This window comes from Carassius gibelio, chromosome B24 (assembly GCF_023724105.1).
Source record: "Carassius gibelio isolate Cgi1373 ecotype wild population from Czech Republic chromosome B24, carGib1.2-hapl.c, whole genome shotgun sequence".
In the NCBI taxonomy this organism is placed as follows: Eukaryota; Metazoa; Chordata; class Actinopteri; order Cypriniformes; family Cyprinidae; genus Carassius; species Carassius gibelio.
In genome coordinates, this window is record NC_068419.1 from 11,297,589 (window position 1) to 11,316,122 (window position 18,534).

Below are 18,534 nucleotides of genomic sequence, written 5' to 3' on the forward strand. Positions count from 1 at the left end.
ATGAAAAAATCAATAACTGACTGCTAATGTTTTTACACTTTCAGGGAAACTGTTTTTAACTGGTGAGCTATAACAGAGAATTAGTCAGAAAGATATTTGGTTATTTGATTGCTTGTCCAATGCCAAACTGTCTATATCTATGATGCATCATCCTGACATTTCAATCTCATTTTTGGCGATATATATGTGTTCACAGGCAGAGGTGTCAGATGTGTTATATAGCTCTCATCTGTGAATTCAATCATTCAGTCCTTCTGAAGTGAGAACAGCACTGACCTTTGCTTTAAGAAAAAGGCTTTTTCTTACTCGATCTCCATATTCAAGAGTCTAGCTATGATAGATTATACGAAACTCACCAGGTGAAGGATTTGTTTTCTTTCTTTATAAGAAACACATTCACTCGTTGATTGTTTGCCCTTGGCAACAAATGGGTTTCTTTCTGGCAAACTGCTGACTACGTAGAAATTCACCGGACGCTAAGGTGTATTTTACCCTCAATTGCATTTCACAGATCGATCCTCTTGATTTATAATCGAGAAAAAAATTTAATACAAAGATTTCAGTCACCTATCACCAGCGCTCCTCACACGTATCGCACATTCATAGTCATTTAAAACTTCAAGGACATGTCATGACGCAGCAAAAAGAGGCGAATCTCACTAAATTGTAGGCTTGATTTATGCGTTTCCTTTTCTCTGATAGACACACATATACTGAGTGTCAAGGGCACTGTGTGACCTCTTTACGACTACAGCCCCACAAACTATAGCCCCAAATTGATCCTCAGTGTTTTATGGCTGATTGAGCTGTACCTTCTCTTCTCAGCCGTAGCTTTCTTCTGTTACTTAATTGCTTAAGGGGATGCTTGGAAGTAAGTGTAAAGGGCCTTATAATCTGACGTCATACAACACTTTGACCTCCACATGACAAGCAGTGAAGAAATTATCACAGAAGAACAATTTTTTGAGGTTATGCGGTTGGTAGCAGGAAAGCGGTAAGAGTTTATGGTAAAACTAGTAAAAGCAAACCTGTGAAATAAAGAAAAATAAATGCCCACTCATAAGCCCTATTCGGACAGGATTAGTTTTACATGGAGAGGTAGGGTAAAGTAATTTTTTTACCGAAGCTTCTCAGTGATTTTTGTCCCGTCTGAATGTGTCATCTCAGTAATCATTACGGATGATGTCAGTAAAGATTACAGTGACTTACTTTCTGTAATAAGGTCCAAAAGAATTACTTCAGGTAATACAAATCCCGTGTGAATAGACCAGCTGTAAATATGTACTTAAAAATTTTCTTATTTTTCTATTTAAATGTAGTTTTCAGCTTTTTTTCCCCATGCTTCAAGAAGCATTGAGTTGCTTTCTAGGTGGTGGGACAAGTCTGTGGCAAATCTCAAATGTATTCTGCACATGACAATGCATACCATTCAGATCAAAAATAGAGTCGAACGCACTTGTTAGAGGCACAAAACATCTAAGGTTACGTATGTAACCCTGGTTCCTCAAAAACTTCGAAAACGTTTGGGGAATGCCTCCAGCGTGACGTCTCTGAATAATGTGTGTAATCAGTCCAATGGATGGGCGAGACGTCATAGCGGGAATTCGTGGCATAGTGGTTAGAGAGTTTGACTCCTAACCCTAGGGTTGTGGGTTTGAATCTCAGGCTGGCAATACCATGCCCTTGAGCAAGGCACTGAACCCTCAACTGCTCCCTGGGTGCCACCAAAGATGCAGGAATTGTGGCACTAGTAATACTCGCATTGCCTCGGCAGCGTTCATACCATTTTTTTTTTTTTTTGCAACTCAGTCACACAAACAACATCAATCTCCTCAGAGAAAGATGAATGCTGCAGAGACCTCTGCCTCAGAGGGCAAAGAAACCGCAGCGTGGGCTTCCAAGCCTCAAGAACGAGCTCTAGATCTAGTGAACACTAGCCCGCTTCTCTTTGATTAAAGCTTCGACAATGGAGTTTATCAGTGGACAAACGACACTAAATAAGACTGCTTTTATGCTTCCTGGTCTCTGACGTCACACGCCTATGACGTCTCGCCCATCCATTGGACTGATTACACACGTTATTCAGAGAAGTACCAAATGTGCTTTTAGATAATATTTTATTTCTATATTTTGAAGAACATTGGAATCAAAACAACACTGGACTCCACTTATTTTCATTGTATGGACAAGATACACTTTTGCTCAATTCTGTCTAATAAAAATAATGACAAAATTTGAATTTAGGAGTGAATGAACCATTACATTTTCCAATGCATCTATACAAGCCATGTAAAGTAAGACACAATTACGGGAAAGATCAGAAAGTTTTGCCGTCACAGCAGAGGTGGGAGCCACAGCAGGAGCCACACACTGTTGTGTGATATCAGCCAGAGCAAATCAAAGCTGGCTTAATACTGAGCCAATTGGCCCGAGGCAAGACCTGTGTGACGGCATTTATTGGATCTTTATAAAAAAGCATTCTGAACTCTTCTGCTGACATAGAAAATGTGGAAGAGACTCATCAAATGTGTGTGGTATTCTTAAAGGAGGACTGCTACACTTCTACACATTAAGCAGCCAACAACCAGCAGATGGTAATGTCTGATTTAAACACTTTATGTAAAAGTGACCCTGGGAATGTACAGATGGACTAGACAGACTATACATGGGACAGAAAGTATTGGTCATAAAAGATCTATATAATGAAAGATCAAATATCCCACGTTGGTGATGATGGTATTTGAGCATGTTTATGAAGCTCTGTAGAGACCCATGAATGTGTCATTTAACTATTCAAGTTTCAAGATTAAGCCAGATGGTTGAAGTACACTTAAAAAATAATGTTTCTGAATTTAACCATTAGATTATTTATTTTTTCCCTATGAGGTCTCACTGTGAGGTCAGTCCGTGCTTTTTGTGTTAGATTTTTTTCCCATGATGTCTGCCTATGAGGTCAGTCCATTCTTTTTGTGCCAAAAACGTTTTTCGATCCTTTTGGGTTTTAAGTTGGGTTCAATAAAGTTTCGAGGCTTCATCCCTCAATAAAAGCCCACGCTTGCATTACAGTTTGACAATTCCACAACATAATTTTGGCTGAAATGTGCTTCACAAACTAATAAGGTTGAACTGAAATGATAGGGAACCTTATTAAAAAATAGCATTAGGGGCTACACACAGCCAGAAACTGCACAAAGACTGACATGGAAGAGAAGAAGTTGTTGAATGAATTCATTATTTTTGTTTCTTTGCGCACAAAATGTAATCTTGTAGCTTCATTACATTACTGTTGAACCACTGACGTTGCATGGACTATTTTAACGATGTCTATACTACCTTTATGGGCCTTGAATGTGGTAGTTACGTTGCTGTCTATGCAGGATCAGAAAGTTCTCAGATTTCATCAAAACTATCTTTGTTTGTATTCGGAAGATGAACTGAGGTCTTATGGGTTTGGAACGACATGAGGGTGAGCAATTACAGAATTTTCATTTTTACTTAAACTATCCCTTTAACAATATCTATACTATTTAGTTCATATCAGCTCATTGCTATTTTTCTGAACAATGCTGTTGTTTCATCAACATGTGAATGCATTCACATGTCTGACTCCAAAAAGTTAAGAAAGTTCAGGAAATCTGTCGTTCTTAAAATCTGTGTTTTCATAGTGCACTGAACTCATTTACAGTACTTCAAAATTTCAAGGAAAATGGGATTTCTCATTATGTGCCAACTTTGTAACTGTGTTCTTACTCTCCCACTTTGAAGGGACCTATAAATTTAGAACAACTTTATATTGAAATTGGACCTCTGCAACACCTTGGCAAAAGAAATTTAGCCATAAAATAAACATCAGCTCTCACTTAGCTTTAGCCAAATTTGGCAGGTGAGCACTTTTAATGCAAAACTTGCGCCTCTCTGCAAGTATTTAATTCCATTAAAAGCAGGAACTGGCACATTTTGTCTGTTGATTGAAACCGTTTGACAGACAAAAGGTATATAAATAGGAGCACATTATGAAATGCTGATGCTCTGCATACCATGCATACTTTGTGTTTTATTATAGGGATAGTTCACCCAAAAAGGAAAAATTCTGCCATCACATTGTTTCAAACCTGAAAAAGCAGATATTTTGACTTCCATAGTATGAATGTCAGTGGGATCCATCAACTGTCTGGTTACTCATATTCTTCAAAATATTGTTTACAAATGAACAAAGAAACTCATACAGGTTTGGAAAAACATGAGGGAGAAGTAAATAAAGACAGAATTTTAATTTACCCAAGTTTATGCCATCTGAAATTCTACTCTATGGAATTCATTAATTTACTCTCTTACATCTTGCAAGCAATACAACACATTCCCTACCTAAACATATTTAATACAACTTCAATTGAGCTACAAATGAGAAAAACGGGCTTGAAACAAAATGCCCAAAAACCATGTTTTACACAGAATTATCCAGAACTATCGATTGGTCATGAGCAAAAGCAGGTTAAATAAAGAGAGAGTTTGTTTGATGAAAGCATGTTTAGAGGGGTAAACGACTGAATTCACTGTTTCTGTGGCAGGTCTGAGCACCTGCGGCTTCACTAAAGCTGAGATGTGGCCTTTAATTGACATGGCGTACAAATGTGAGTTAGTCACACCCAAACCAACACACACAAAGCTGTGAACATTTCATGCTGCTTTTATCCAATACACTGCAGTGCGTCTGTTGCCACGTGTGAGGCTTTGAAATTGATGTTGAAAACCATTTCAGCAACATACAGTGCTAACAAAAAGTCAACACCCTCCTGTTCTTTTCCACATCTTGAAAACTGCTTAGGGATTCTGCTTCTGTTAAGTAGTTGTTAACAAATTGGCTCACCCTCTTCGGGAACACCCCTATTTATTTGGTCAAATGAAGGTGAAAGATCTTTCCAAGCAGATTTGTGACAAAGGTCTTGAAAATTCCCAGTCAGGGCAAGAATATAAAAAATTATGCCAATGAATATCACAACACGCTGTAAAACTCCCTATTACAAACGTGACCGAAGGTAAATCTTCTCAAAACTGGCTGTCCTCCAAAGCTTAGTATCCAGGCAAAGAGTAAGTGACGCCACTAAGAGGTCTATAAAAAATTTTAAGAGTTGCAGTCCTCCAGACAGAGATGTAAAAAAACAACAGGAAAAACTAGAAAAATAGAAAAACTGCAGCAAGAAATGTAAAATCATTTAACAGCATACAAGAAAACACACAACAAGGGTGATTTCCTGGAGTGGTCCAGTCAAAACTGAATGTAAAATCCAACTGGGCGCCTGTGGAATTGACTTTGCACTTCAAAAACGGTCCCAATCATCTTTTGCTAAGAAAAGTGGATACAAATTTCAGTGCCCAAAGAAACTGCTGGCCAAGGAGATTGTGCATTAATAGTGGGGTAAATGCTATTGTTGTGTGCCATGCAGAATTCTATTGAGAAAGTATTTCCTGAATTTCAGTTGAGCTTGAATTGACGTAGTAAACAGAAATTAGAATTGTAATTCAAATATGAATTTAAGTAAGAAAGTAGAATTATAACTGAAAACAAAACTGAAATTCCAATACATTTTTATTCCTGTAAATGTAATTTTTAACCATTTAACTAATCAAATAATGTTTAGCGAAGATTACAAATGTTTTACAGGCCTTAAAGGGTTGAAGAAAACTTGATTTCCATGAATGCCATTACCTTCACTTTCTGTTATTTCAATTCAAATTACAGTTCAACTTCCTGTGTATTGTGGCCAATTCAATTCATATCGTCTGTCTGACCAAGTCTTTATTTAATTGTTCCAAAAATTTCTGCCATATGCACACAAATTGACAGTCACCACTGATAAGCTACTACTAAATATTGTAGAAACTTAATTTTCTGTAAAGTTACTTTGCAATGATTTGTATCGTAAAAAGCGCTATACAAATAAACTTGAATTGAATATTCAGCCAATGGATTGAATAAAAAACGTATTAATTCGACATGCAGCTATTTTGATAATGTCATCATCAGTGGTAATTTTGAATGCTGAACATTTAATCAGTGTAACATACATTGGCAGGGATGCATTAAACTGATCAAAAGTGATAGCAAAAACCTTCAAATGAGTATAAAATGAATCAAATAAATGATTGATGAATCCTGTAAAAAGATATACATCACAGTCACCACAAAAGTAGCAAGCATAGGTTCAGCATTGATAATAAGAAATGTTTCTTGGGCTGCAAATCAGCATATTAGAATGATTTCTGAAGGATCAGGTAACACTTATGACTGATGTAATGGCCACTGAAAACTCGGCATCGCATCATAGGAATAAATTACATTTTAAAATATATTAAAATTGAAAAAATTATCTTAAATTGTAATAAAATTAACTGAAATATGTATTTTGATCAAATAATTGCAGCCTAAGCCAGAATTAGTGACTTTAAATAAACATAAGAAAAAAGAAATCATACCACACCCAAACTTTTGAATATTAGTGAGATGCTTTCAACAAAACCTGAAAATATGCAGAATATTAATACAGTGCTGCATTGTAAGCCCCATAATAACAAGGGCTATGAAATAAGCCACTGATACACAGAGACACTTGAAACTGAAAATGAATGAAAAAAGATCTGTTGAACTGCTGGTTTCGTGAAAGAAGTACATCCGCTCTGGGGGATACTAAAAGTGGCCTTGAATTGAATAAAATATGTGCCTTCAGTTAAGAGTCACAAAAGAACCCTTAGAGAAATAGAGCTGTCTGGACCATCTCTAAAAAAATAAAAAAAAGATGGATTAAGTGAGACCATCTAAATGTAGAACTGAGACGCTGAATATTCATAATTGCTTTGGATGAATGATTAGTGCAGAGAAAGGTGTATTTATGGAATGATAGATGAGCATGTAATGGGGATTATTACATATTTATACAAAAGAGGAAATTGAATATTAAATGGTAAAAGGAGGGGAGATTGAAGAGAGGAAGACTGCAACAGAACCATCGAGATAAACCCGAAAACCTCTCTAAAACTGAAGAAAGATTGAGGCTGCAGAGAAGAAAACAAGATAAAAGACATAAGTGACGGGAAGTAAATTGCTCCGAGCTACAGACAGAAAGGAAAAAAGACAGGGGAGGAAAAAACAGAAGCGTTCCACTTAGACAGAGTCCCTGGCGAATGCCTGATGCCTGTCGGACTGAAAAGAAAGGAGGATGAGTGTATGTGTGTGTAACCCAGGCTGACCGGTGTACTCCGCTGTTACACATGACGATGTGACAAGCTCCCAGGCGGCTGCACAGCTCCGAGGCCACGGTGAGCAGCCCGACTCCAGACGCTCCGCAGGCTGTGAACTGGCATGCGGCCGTCCGCCGACACGAGATAAAACTTTCCATCAGTCTGTACAACTCATCCAGAGAATTCAGAGGACGCATCAGCTACAAAGAGAGTGAGAGTAACAGAATAACATCACAATAACATTCCATATTAAAGGGATAGTTCACCCAAAAATGATCATTCTGTAATCACTCTGATGTTCCAAACCCATGGTCTGAAAAATAAAAGTTCCAGTTGAAGGGTTTCACATGCGATAGCATAAAAGAACCCATTTTCACTTAGCGTAAGAAACAATTTAATAATCCAAACACCTTTTGTGCAATGAAACGGTTCAGTGGATGTTCAAGTTTCTTCATAGAATCATCAATGCCGATAAAGAGCCTTTATTTTTAAGAGTACATATAATTTGCCTTCATCCTTGAAACATGAAATGAAACATTTTAAGATCTAGAACTGTCCTGCTTTTCTAAACAATGACAGTTCATATCGTGACCAAGCTCTTAAACAAATGAATTAATGAACAAATGAATAAAAGAAAAATGAAAAAAAATAATAATAATAATCGTTTTAAGTGAGCTTTGACTTGTGAACTGCTGTGGAGGCCCAAATCAGTCAAATTCGTGAATAAATCATTCAGTCCAGTTTGTGAATTAGATCAACTGCTTTACTGAAAAGTGCTGACTCAAAAGAAAAACTCATTTACAAATTAAACTGTTTCATCTCTTGTGTTCAACTGATTTTGATTCACAAGTCATTCTTGATTGAACTCTTAAGTTGCTGTTGTTTCACTTAAACAATAAAGACATTAAGGTTTAGAATGACGTGAAGGTAAGCAATTAATGACAGGACTTAGCAGGTCCCTTTTTACATTATTGAGAATCAATAAAAGCATTCAATAAATAACTAACTGTACTGCCATAAACACAGATTTCCCACAAGTCCCTGCAGATCGTATAGTGAGTGATGGCACATACCTTGTCTATGAAGGCTGCTTTGGGAGCCGAGCTCGGGGGAAGGTTTGATTTATCCAGATAAAAGCCCCTATGGATGATTAATACAGACAAGTTAGTGTAAGCAGTGAACACACAGAGACAAATGATTGCATATAAAAGCAACACAGGATGTGCTGTAAAACCTCATTTGGGATTTGATTTACATAAAAAGAAAGCTGGTTATAAGTATATATATATATATATATATATATATATATATATATATATTAGAGCCCGACCGATATATCGGCCGGCCGATATTATCGGCCGATATGAGCTAATTGCATTTAAATCGGCATCTGCGTTTATAACGGCCGATGAAACATGAAAAAACAGAGTCTCATGCTTCACTCATGTTATGAGTGTTGCATACTTTGCCCACCAGAGGGCGGTCTGCAACTCCAGAGTTGACAACAGCGCCAGAAATTCACTACAGAAGAAAGCGATCAGCCAAGCCACCCAGGTGAGTCTGTCGTTCGTCATGTGAAATGATTGTAGATTTAGTTCATACACTGTATATAAAAACGGTGTGGTAGTTCTAGCTAACGGTCCTATCATTATCACTTCTAAATATTCTGCAACATCACTTACAGCCGCTCATGCATTGCTATATTAGATTAGCCACAAAGCTAATACCATGTTTATCAGTGGAAGAGCGCGAACGTTAATAAGAGGTCAAACTATAACGTTAGCATTTAAATTATTCTTATTCTATTGCGGTGTGTTTCCCACATAATGACCGCGTAATGGTCCTTTCACACAGGACGCGGTATGCTGGGTTCAGCGTTGCCCTTCAGATACAACGCGATTTGCGCTGCGCTGCACTGCGTTGCGCTATGGCGTTGGTGGAGTTTTAAAAACTTTTAGTGGGAGCTCTTTCATAGTCTGTTGTTCCTCCTTTCGGTCAGCAGCAAACATGTATCTGTCCCGTTGTAATATCCCGTTGTAATATATGTCCCGAGCGATAGCGCTAGTCCAGCTGATGATAATTAAGAGAGAAGCAAGGAAGGAGAAAAATTTGGTGAATTCAGGGTGGTCACGTTACTCTAATGCAAATATAGCTTCCTTTTTAGCAGGCCCCTTAAATGCTTGCTATTAACTTGTTTGAAGGTGGTTCTTCTCAAAATTGACAGCGGTGTGTTCATGACACTAACGTTAACCATTCAACTTCGAATTGATTCCGTAATCTTCCGGTAACAGTAGGCTAACTTTACGTTCGCCAGTGCATGATGATGTTTTGATTCAGATTGCACAAAGAGAAGAGGAGAAGATATACGGGTCCGTTGTGAATGTGTCTGTGAGAGCAAATATAGTGTAGTTACAGTAACTACAGTAGGTGCGTCAGAAATGATTAAACCAGAGGGGACATGTAAATAAATGTGAGCTGAACACGCGCTTTTTTCTTTTTTTTTTTTTGTTTCAAAGCAGCTTTACAGACATAACAGGAAAATGTTGAAATAATATCGTTAAATATAAGTAGGTAATACCTATTGCTTGACAAATAAAAAATATATACATTTCTCATTTTTGCCTATGTAGGAGATCCCTGTTTATTATAATTCTAATTCTAAAGATGACATGAGTAATGATACATGGTGATATTATTAATACACATGCTTATTCTTTCTCTGTCTCTCTTTCTGCCTACAGATACCTGAAAAAGGTGAATGCTGTAGCAGCAAAGTGTGGGACTACTTCTGCAAATACTTTAACTTTAGTATTATAATTTATTTACAGTACACACACAGACTGTTAAAACCAGCTTCAACTGGAAGAAAGTAAAAGTGTTAAATGTTTAAAACCAGACTGTTTTTTGATCATTAAAAAATATATACTTTTGATGTGCAATTGTTTAGTCATTGAGACCGTAATCTAAGGCTTTTTTTTTTTTACATAAATCCCTTATGGAAAATGGTTTATACAGCCCACATACATAGAACAGGCAGATATTTTGCTATTGAATGTTGTGTAAGTGCAGTTTATAGGAAATGGGTCTAATATCCAGTTTATCCAGTTTAACTGTGTGTGTGTGTGTGTGTGTGTGTGTATGTATGTATATATATATATATATATATATATATATATATATATATATATATAAATATACATTTTTTTTTATTAAAGTTTCTAATTTTAAATTAAAGTATCACTGTTTTATTATAAACCCCTATAAGGACGTATGGCAAAATCCTGTCTGTTTTGTGTTTCTGGTTCCGTGGCATATTGCAGCACATGTTTATTGTCAGGAAAATTAATCTGCCATCTGCACCCAGCAAGGGACAGATTTATCACGATAATATTCTCATTTGACGCAGCATTAATATTATTGTTAATTAGTCAAAGATATTAATCCTTCACTGATTGGAGCAGATGATATGAAAATATGAAACTAGAAGTGTGGCACTATTAGATACTATTAATAAAGTCAATGATGTATTCAAAGGCAGACTCAGGTATTCTCTCTCTCTCTCTCTCAAAAAAAAAAAAAACACACACATGCAGTCTTGAGCTGCCATAATACGATCCTATTCACCCTGCATACTAATTGAGGCAGCTCACGTTAGTGTAATGAAAAGCATTAAGCAAAGTTCTTTAGAAACACCCTGGGGCCATCAGCTTAAAGCACTAAGAGCTTTAAACACTAATTCCACTGATTTACAAAATAATTTCCATCGTCATTTCATTAAGCAGCATCCAACATATCCTGCAAAGCGCAAACAAACACTGTTGGAGGTTAATTGCCTTAGAAACATCCTTTAAAGGCCTCTAAGCTCTGTTTCATCAGGTTCTTAACTTCAATAGCCATTGTAGCCATTTCAATGCAGTGTAATAAAAAGTGATGTCTATGATCATGCTATACTATCATTTTATTACCTTTCTCTTTTATGTTTACCTTTTTCGAACAACTTTGAATTCAATTTCAACTTTCAATTAAGTTTTTTGGCAGCTTTCTGGGTAAAATAATAGTCTGAAGTTTACCATTCGAATGAAAAAGAAAATTAAATTAATAAAGAGAGTTAACAAATATATATATATAAAAATAAAAAAAAAATCTCCAGGCTATATCACTGTCACTGGCCTCACTGTTTTAATGGATCCAGTTATCCAGCCGCTAAACACTTCCACAATAAACTCCACGAAGGTGCAATTTATGAAGTTTAATCATGAAAAGTGTGAAACTACAAAAAGAAAAATACACAAACATGAATTTCACAAAAATAGATAAATCATTAAATAAATGAGCCTTCACAAACACACAAGGCAAAAAACCAACAACAATACAGTTGAATCAACAGGATAGATTAATACTTTGCAAGCTTGAGTAGAAAAAGATAACAAACATGCTGAATTAAATGCTACATTGCATAGCACAAGAAAAACTCAATGCTCACTTAACAAAATCAAACAGTTCACTTCCTCCCCCTAAACCGTGCTACTGACACTTTCTGCTCCACTCTTACATCTTGTTAAGACACTATCTGTTCCCTTTCTTCCAGGCCAGGCCGTAACACCCCTTCTGCCCCTTGGCTGTCTGATGTTCTCCACAAACATCTTTTTAAGCTCAGGGCTGCTGAAAGGGTGCGGCGCAAATTAAAATATCCTACTGAACTTAATGTGTATGGTCATACCTCTCTTTCTTATCTGCTCATGTCTCTACTTGTAAAAAGACATACTATCATAATAAAATTAACAATTCTTTTAACTCTGCTCTTTAAAACATATTCCTCCCTTGTTTGTCCTCCTTCTCACCCTCCTTCATCAACTCTAACAGCTGACGACTTTACCACATTCTTAATTTATTAAAACCATCAGTGCACAATTTTCCACACCACAATCTATCAACACATCTAATCAGCAAAGATACACTTGTTCACATCCTTGTCTTCACTCTCTGAGTCAGAAGCCTCAAAACGCATCCTTTCTAATCATCTTACTACTTGTCCGCTTGATCCTATTCCATCTCATCTTCTTTAAGCCATTTCTCTTGCAGTTGCACCCACACTCACTCACATCAACACATCCTTTTACATTGGTATTTTCATTTAGATAGGCTAGTATAACCCCACTACTTACGACCCCCCCCTCCCCCAACCCATTTCTTTTATAGAACTACAGACTGGTTTCCATTCTTTGTTTCATTGCAAAAACACTTGAATGAGCTGTGTTCAACAAAGTCTCTGCCTTTCTCACGCAGAACTACCTCCTCGACAGCAACCAGTCTGGTTTCAGAAGTGGACATTCAGCTGAGACTGCCTTGCTCTCAGTTGGTGAAGCCCTAAGACTGGCAAGATCAGATTTCAAATCTTCAATACTTATCTTGCTGGATCTGTCCACTGCTTTTGACACCAGAACCTCCTGTCAACCCTATTGGCAAAGAACATCTCAGGAACCACACTCCAGTGGTTTGAGTCTTACCTCTTAGATCCTTCAAGGTATCTTGAAAAGGTGAGATGTCCAAGTCGCATTATCTAACTACTGGGGTGCCTCAGGGCTCAGTTCTTGGACCACTTATCTTCTCTGTCTACATGTCACCACTAGGTTCTGTCATTCAGAAACTTGGCTTTTCATTTCACTGCTATGCTTCATCACATATTGTGATGATGACATACATCACATCAGACATGTGTCTTCACAATTTCACCATCCAGTTAGGCACATCAACCATAACTCATTCAAAAATAGCCAGAAACCTTATGTTTAACCGGAGTTATGACTGATGATCAGCTGACTTTCTCAGACCACATTGCTAAAACTACCCTATCCTGCAGATTTTCTTTATTCACCATTACAAAGGTCAGGCCCTTACTTTCAGAACATGCCTCACAACTCCTTGTTCAAGCTGACAGACTGGACTATTGCAATGCTCTCTTGGCAGTTCTTCCATCCAGTTCTATCAAACCTTTAAAATTAATCCGGAATGTGGCAGCAAGAGACTCTGTTTATCGGTTTGCACTGGCTACTAATAGCTACTCACATAAAATTCAAGACATTAATGTTTGCCTACAAAACCACTACTGGCTCTGCTCCCCTTTACCTAAATTCATTACTTCAGATTATATGCCCTCTAGAAGCTTGAATTCTGCAAGTGAACGTCGCTTTATTGTGCCATCCCAAAGAGGCACAAAATCACTTTCACAGACTTTTAAATGAAATGTTCCATCCTGGTGGAATGACCTGCCCAACTCAATCCGAGCAATCCGAATCCTTATCTATCTCCAAGAATCGGCTAAAAACACATTCTTCCATTTTTATTTGACCCTCTAACTCTAGCACTCTCTAATCTAATTCTGTTCTTTAAAAAAACCTTGACCCTTTTAGACTTGCAATTAATTTACTGCTTGTTTTCTTAAAATAAAAAAGCTAACACTAGCTTTTCCAATCTTTTTTGTATTCTATCTATTTGTTTTCTTTTTATTTATTATACAATAAACTAAAGCAAAAACTGAAAAACTGAACAGATCTGAAGAAATTTAGCATTGTATCACTTGCTTACTTTCTCATCACAATAATCCACATAAAATCCACTCAACTCCAGTCCATAATTTAATGTCTTGTTAAGTGAAAACCTGCATGACTGTAAGAAACGAATCAATCAATAAGGCATTTTACATTTAAATTAAACACTCGTTTGAAGTTTACTTACTGAATCACAGCTTTTTGCTTCACAAGGCACTGATTGATGGACAGGAGTCTTGTGGATTTTTGTGTTTTTTATCAGCTGTTTGGACTTTCATTCTGATGGCACCAATTCCCTGCAAAGGATCCACTGATGAGCAAGTGATGTAATACTGAATTTCAAACTTGTTCTGATTAAGAAACAAACTCATCTGCATCTTGGATAGTCTGAAGGTGAGTAAACTGTCAAAAAATGTACAAGTCCTGGTTTTTCAACACCAGTGCAGTTTGATGTAGTGCGCCCCTCACTTCAGACTGTGACTAAAGAGTCTACTGATTTAAAACAAAAGCCTGCTGCGCTACTCAAAGTACCACACACCAGACGAGCAGAACGGATCTTCACGCATCACAAAACCAAACATCCAGGTCTGGCGGGCTCAAGCAGCACCAGATGGAGCTGACAATTTATGTTACTAGATCAATTGCCCATCCGCTGTTCAGTTTCACGGCAGAGACAACAACTCATGCCAACACTTCGCTGACGGGGGTGTGTATGAAGGTATATGTGGGGGTGAGAGATTTTCGCACAAAACCCCACACTATCTTTTTTTATTACATTGACTTAATATACAAAAAAATATTATATGCTATTTCATTATAACAAAATTAACACAGTTGTACTGTACATGACTTAAAAATAATATAGTACTTAATAATATAGTACAAAAAAAAACATTCTTTTGTTATTGTAGTTATCAAAGAAAGATATAAAGAAAAAAAATCAGTTTTCTATCTGATGGTAAAGTTATGGTATTTTAATTTAACATATGAATATGAAATAACGTAATTCATGTACAATCACATTTATGTGAAGACAACTTAAAATAAAATGTATATATTCATTTAGCAAGGACACATTAAATTGATCAAAAGTGACACTAAAGTACATTTATAATGTTATTTTGAATGTTTTCTTTATCAAATCAATCCTGTAAACAATGTATCATGTGCTCTATGTTTTTATCATTGATAATAATCAAAATAATTTCTGAAGGATCATCACTACAGACTGGAATGATAAGGAATAATAATAATACAACATTTTAAACTACATTAAAATGAAAAAAAAAAAACGCTTATTTATAATTGTAATAATATTGCACAATATTACTGTTTTACACTATTTCGATCAAATAAATACAGCCTTGAAAATAAAATAAAATAAAATAAAATATCCCCCAAACTGTTGAATGGTAGTGTATTAGGGAAAAGAAGAAATAGAAGTCCAATGATTTTAATATGATCAGTGATTTTTTTATTATTACTACAGTACTTTATTTTTTTTATTTTTTTATATTTTGCAATAAAGAAAGAAAGAAAGAAAGAAAGAAAGAAAGAAAGAAAGAAAGAAATACACAAGATCTCAAAGTCAAGTAGCGTAACATTTCATCAAAGATAAAGCATAACAACAAAACCCCCTGCATTGTGGTAATGTCTTCTGGTTCTGGTGGGCTTACTGCAATTATGGGCTGCTATTCATGCAGGCAAATGTAATCCATTAAAACAGAGGGTAGTGTTATCTATATTAGAATGCGCTCTGCTGTACTGGTCTGTGTGTGGTGAATGTGGGACCCTCCTGCAGGAGTCTTAACTCAGCAGTGGTCTTTCCTTTAAGGCACACTGTGCAGTAAATAATGGCCTGTGTTTTCTCTCCATGAGCTCTTATGAGCGACTTTAATGGAAATGCTGGATAGGATCCAAGGATGGGCCAATCTCTGTTCTCTGGGCCTTAAAGCAAATTGCAGCCACTGTTTCATCTTAAAAACTAAAAAAAAAAAAAAAAAAAACATTGCTTTTGGCCTACAGTATTTCACAAGCATTACCCAGTGTGCTTTGGGGTCTTCAGGCATGATTAGACACTGATGTACGAATACAGCGTGCCTCAAAGGGTCCATGATAGTATGGAGTTACATGAGAATTTGAAAGTGGAAATAAAATATATAAATGTTAATATAAAAAATAAAATAAAATCATCAACATCATAAACTCTAGAGAAGGAAAGTGTTTATTTCTGTGGGGTCAAAAGCAGTATGACGTTTACAGTGGTCTAAAAACATTATCTCCTCTATCATTTAAATCATGCAATTAAAGGGGTCATCGAATGCCCATTTTCCACAAGTTCATATGATTCTTTAGGGTCTTAATGAAAAGTCTATAACATAGTTTGGTAAAAATCTCTCAATGGTAAAGTAAAAAAAAAAAAACTTTTTATACCCTGTCAAAAAATAGCTATTTTCAGAGCAAGCAGTTTTATAGCATTTTCCTTTAAATGTTGATGAGCTCTGCTGGCCCCGCCCCTCTCTTTGGAGCTACTCTCTGAGGGACTCTATACTTTAGCTGCAATCATCATGAAATTCGCTAATTAGCACATTATAAGGAAAGGCGATAAAAAAAACAACTAAGGGTAATCCACTGCATCTTCAGCGGCTCAGATGTCAGGAGTAAATGACGACTGCTATGTTCATTATTATATCCAACAACAAAACACCTCAATCGCTTGGGAGACATTCTTGTTTTCATCTGCTCCTGAGTCGAAACAATGGGGGACTGATGACAGCTGACTCAGGGCAGGTCTAAGGTAAGGCGCCAGTCCAGTCTGTGCTGAAACACTACTGTCAATCAAACTATTGTGGGAGGGGCCTGTTTTTATGATGCCACACAGATCAGCTCGATTTGAGAAAGGCATAAAGATTTGAGCAGATCATTATTATTATTTATAGATATTTTTTATCATTTTAGGGCGGTTGTGTACACACACTGCCAACACACATTTCAGTTCAAACAACTCTACACCCCGGTCTAACATTTCATTTTAGTTTGCCAAATATTGTGACCTCTGCCAAGGTGGTTGTTTTTATTTGGTTTTTCTGAGGCACACCATTGCATCATGGTCATTATCAGGCTGCCAGGCCATCATGTCTTAAAGCAGACCAATAAATCTACAAATAGCATTGTGCCTCAACCACCATCATGACCCAAAGCAGGACCTCAACAAACCTTGACTAATTACAAACAGATTTGCAAGCATGATCTCATGCTGGTTCCTTCCAAGCTGGCACAAAATTGCTCTAACAGACACACACACAAATATATTTTAGCCCATGTTTAGGTGTATTCCCATTGGGACCAGATCACTCAAACGATTTCAGCTCTTTCAGCCACTTCTAGACATGCGATTAGCCAAGCGCTGAGTTTCTACCAGCTGTTAAGTACAGCCATTAATCCAGCTGTCTAACACACACATCCTGGAAATGCAGAAACCGAAAAAAAAAAAAAAGCAAGAGTGCTACAAGAACGAGCTATCCATCTGTATCAAACCCACCACATCCACATGACTCGCACCACAGAGACCACTACAAACAAGTCGCACTTCAGTAACTCAGTAAAAAACAAAGAACTTGTGGGTATCTGGAGTTTAGGTTTGAAATAAGCTGTGAACGCCTTGTTTAGAAGAACAATCAAAAACCAAATGTATTTTTAGTCTACAAACTTGTAGAATTAATCTTACAATCCACAGAACTTGAAATGAATGCCATACAACTGGCTGTTTTTCATCAGAAAAATCAGCCACAACATACATATCTGGAACCACATCAATGTCTCAGCTGTATTACTGACTTACTGGGTGTATTAAGAGCAGTTTCGATTCCACACTTTGAAGTCCTGCTTATGAAGGGATACTGAAGATGAACTCGACATAAACTGGACGTAAACTTGACTTAGAAAAGGCTTAAAAACTACCAGATGAGACATGGATTTGATTAAATGTGCCAACTGTAATCAAACTATTTTAATTTCCATTCCACATGAAAAGAAGTACTGTGCTGTTTCCAAATGTGCTTTCCACAAAAAAACAACTGGAGCTGACATTAACTCTGAGGGCTTCCAAAGCTGCAAATATGAGCTAGTTTTTGAATGTAGTAATACAGAAATATTTCAAGGGCACCTCAGTCATGGTATTGCCAGCCAGAGACTCAAACCCACAACCTTAAGGTTATGTTTAGGCAATAACCTTATTCCCCAAATTCACTTCCCCAAATATAGGACTTTGTTCATAAAAAGTTTTGCTTGTACTTAAAAGAAGGCCAAATAACATGCAAAATATACAAACAAACTAGTGTTGTCACGGTACTAAAATTTCAGTATTCGGTATCGATCCCAGTGAAAATCCACGGTTCTTGGTACCAATTTCGGTACCAAAAAAAAAAAAAAAAATATGCTAATTAAAAAAAATTAAAAATTTCACTAAGAATAAAACCAATGCCATTCTTTATACTTATTTACAATTGTGTTTAAAGTTTTTCTACAAGTAATATAATTATGAAAAACAGTAAACAAGTTTCACCCAAATTGAATTTGTCTTAATTAATTAAATTTAAACATTTTATTTTTTGGTAAATAAATTTGCTATTAAAATTAAAACATGGAAGAAATATTGTGTGATTTATTTCTTTAAAATAAATAAAGTTTCATGAATTTTTTCAACAGTAGTAGCAGCATCACATACATTTTACTAAATAATAGTAATATT

General features: G+C 36.4%; 1 protein-coding gene across 1 annotated transcript in view; it reads right to left on the reverse strand.

Annotated features, from left to right (window-relative positions):
• Window positions 1-18,534, reverse strand: part of prex2 (phosphatidylinositol-3,4,5-trisphosphate-dependent Rac exchange factor 2) — a 130,404-nt gene that overhangs the window by 12,226 nt on the left and 99,644 nt on the right. The window contains exons 36-37 of the mRNA XM_052596298.1: window positions 8,310-8,376; window positions 7,246-7,436 (exon numbers count right to left, since the gene is read on the reverse strand). Coding sequence (XP_052452258.1) covers window positions 7,246-7,436; window positions 8,310-8,376 — 258 coding nt within the window. The remainder of the gene's footprint in view (window positions 1-7,245; window positions 7,437-8,309; window positions 8,377-18,534) is intronic.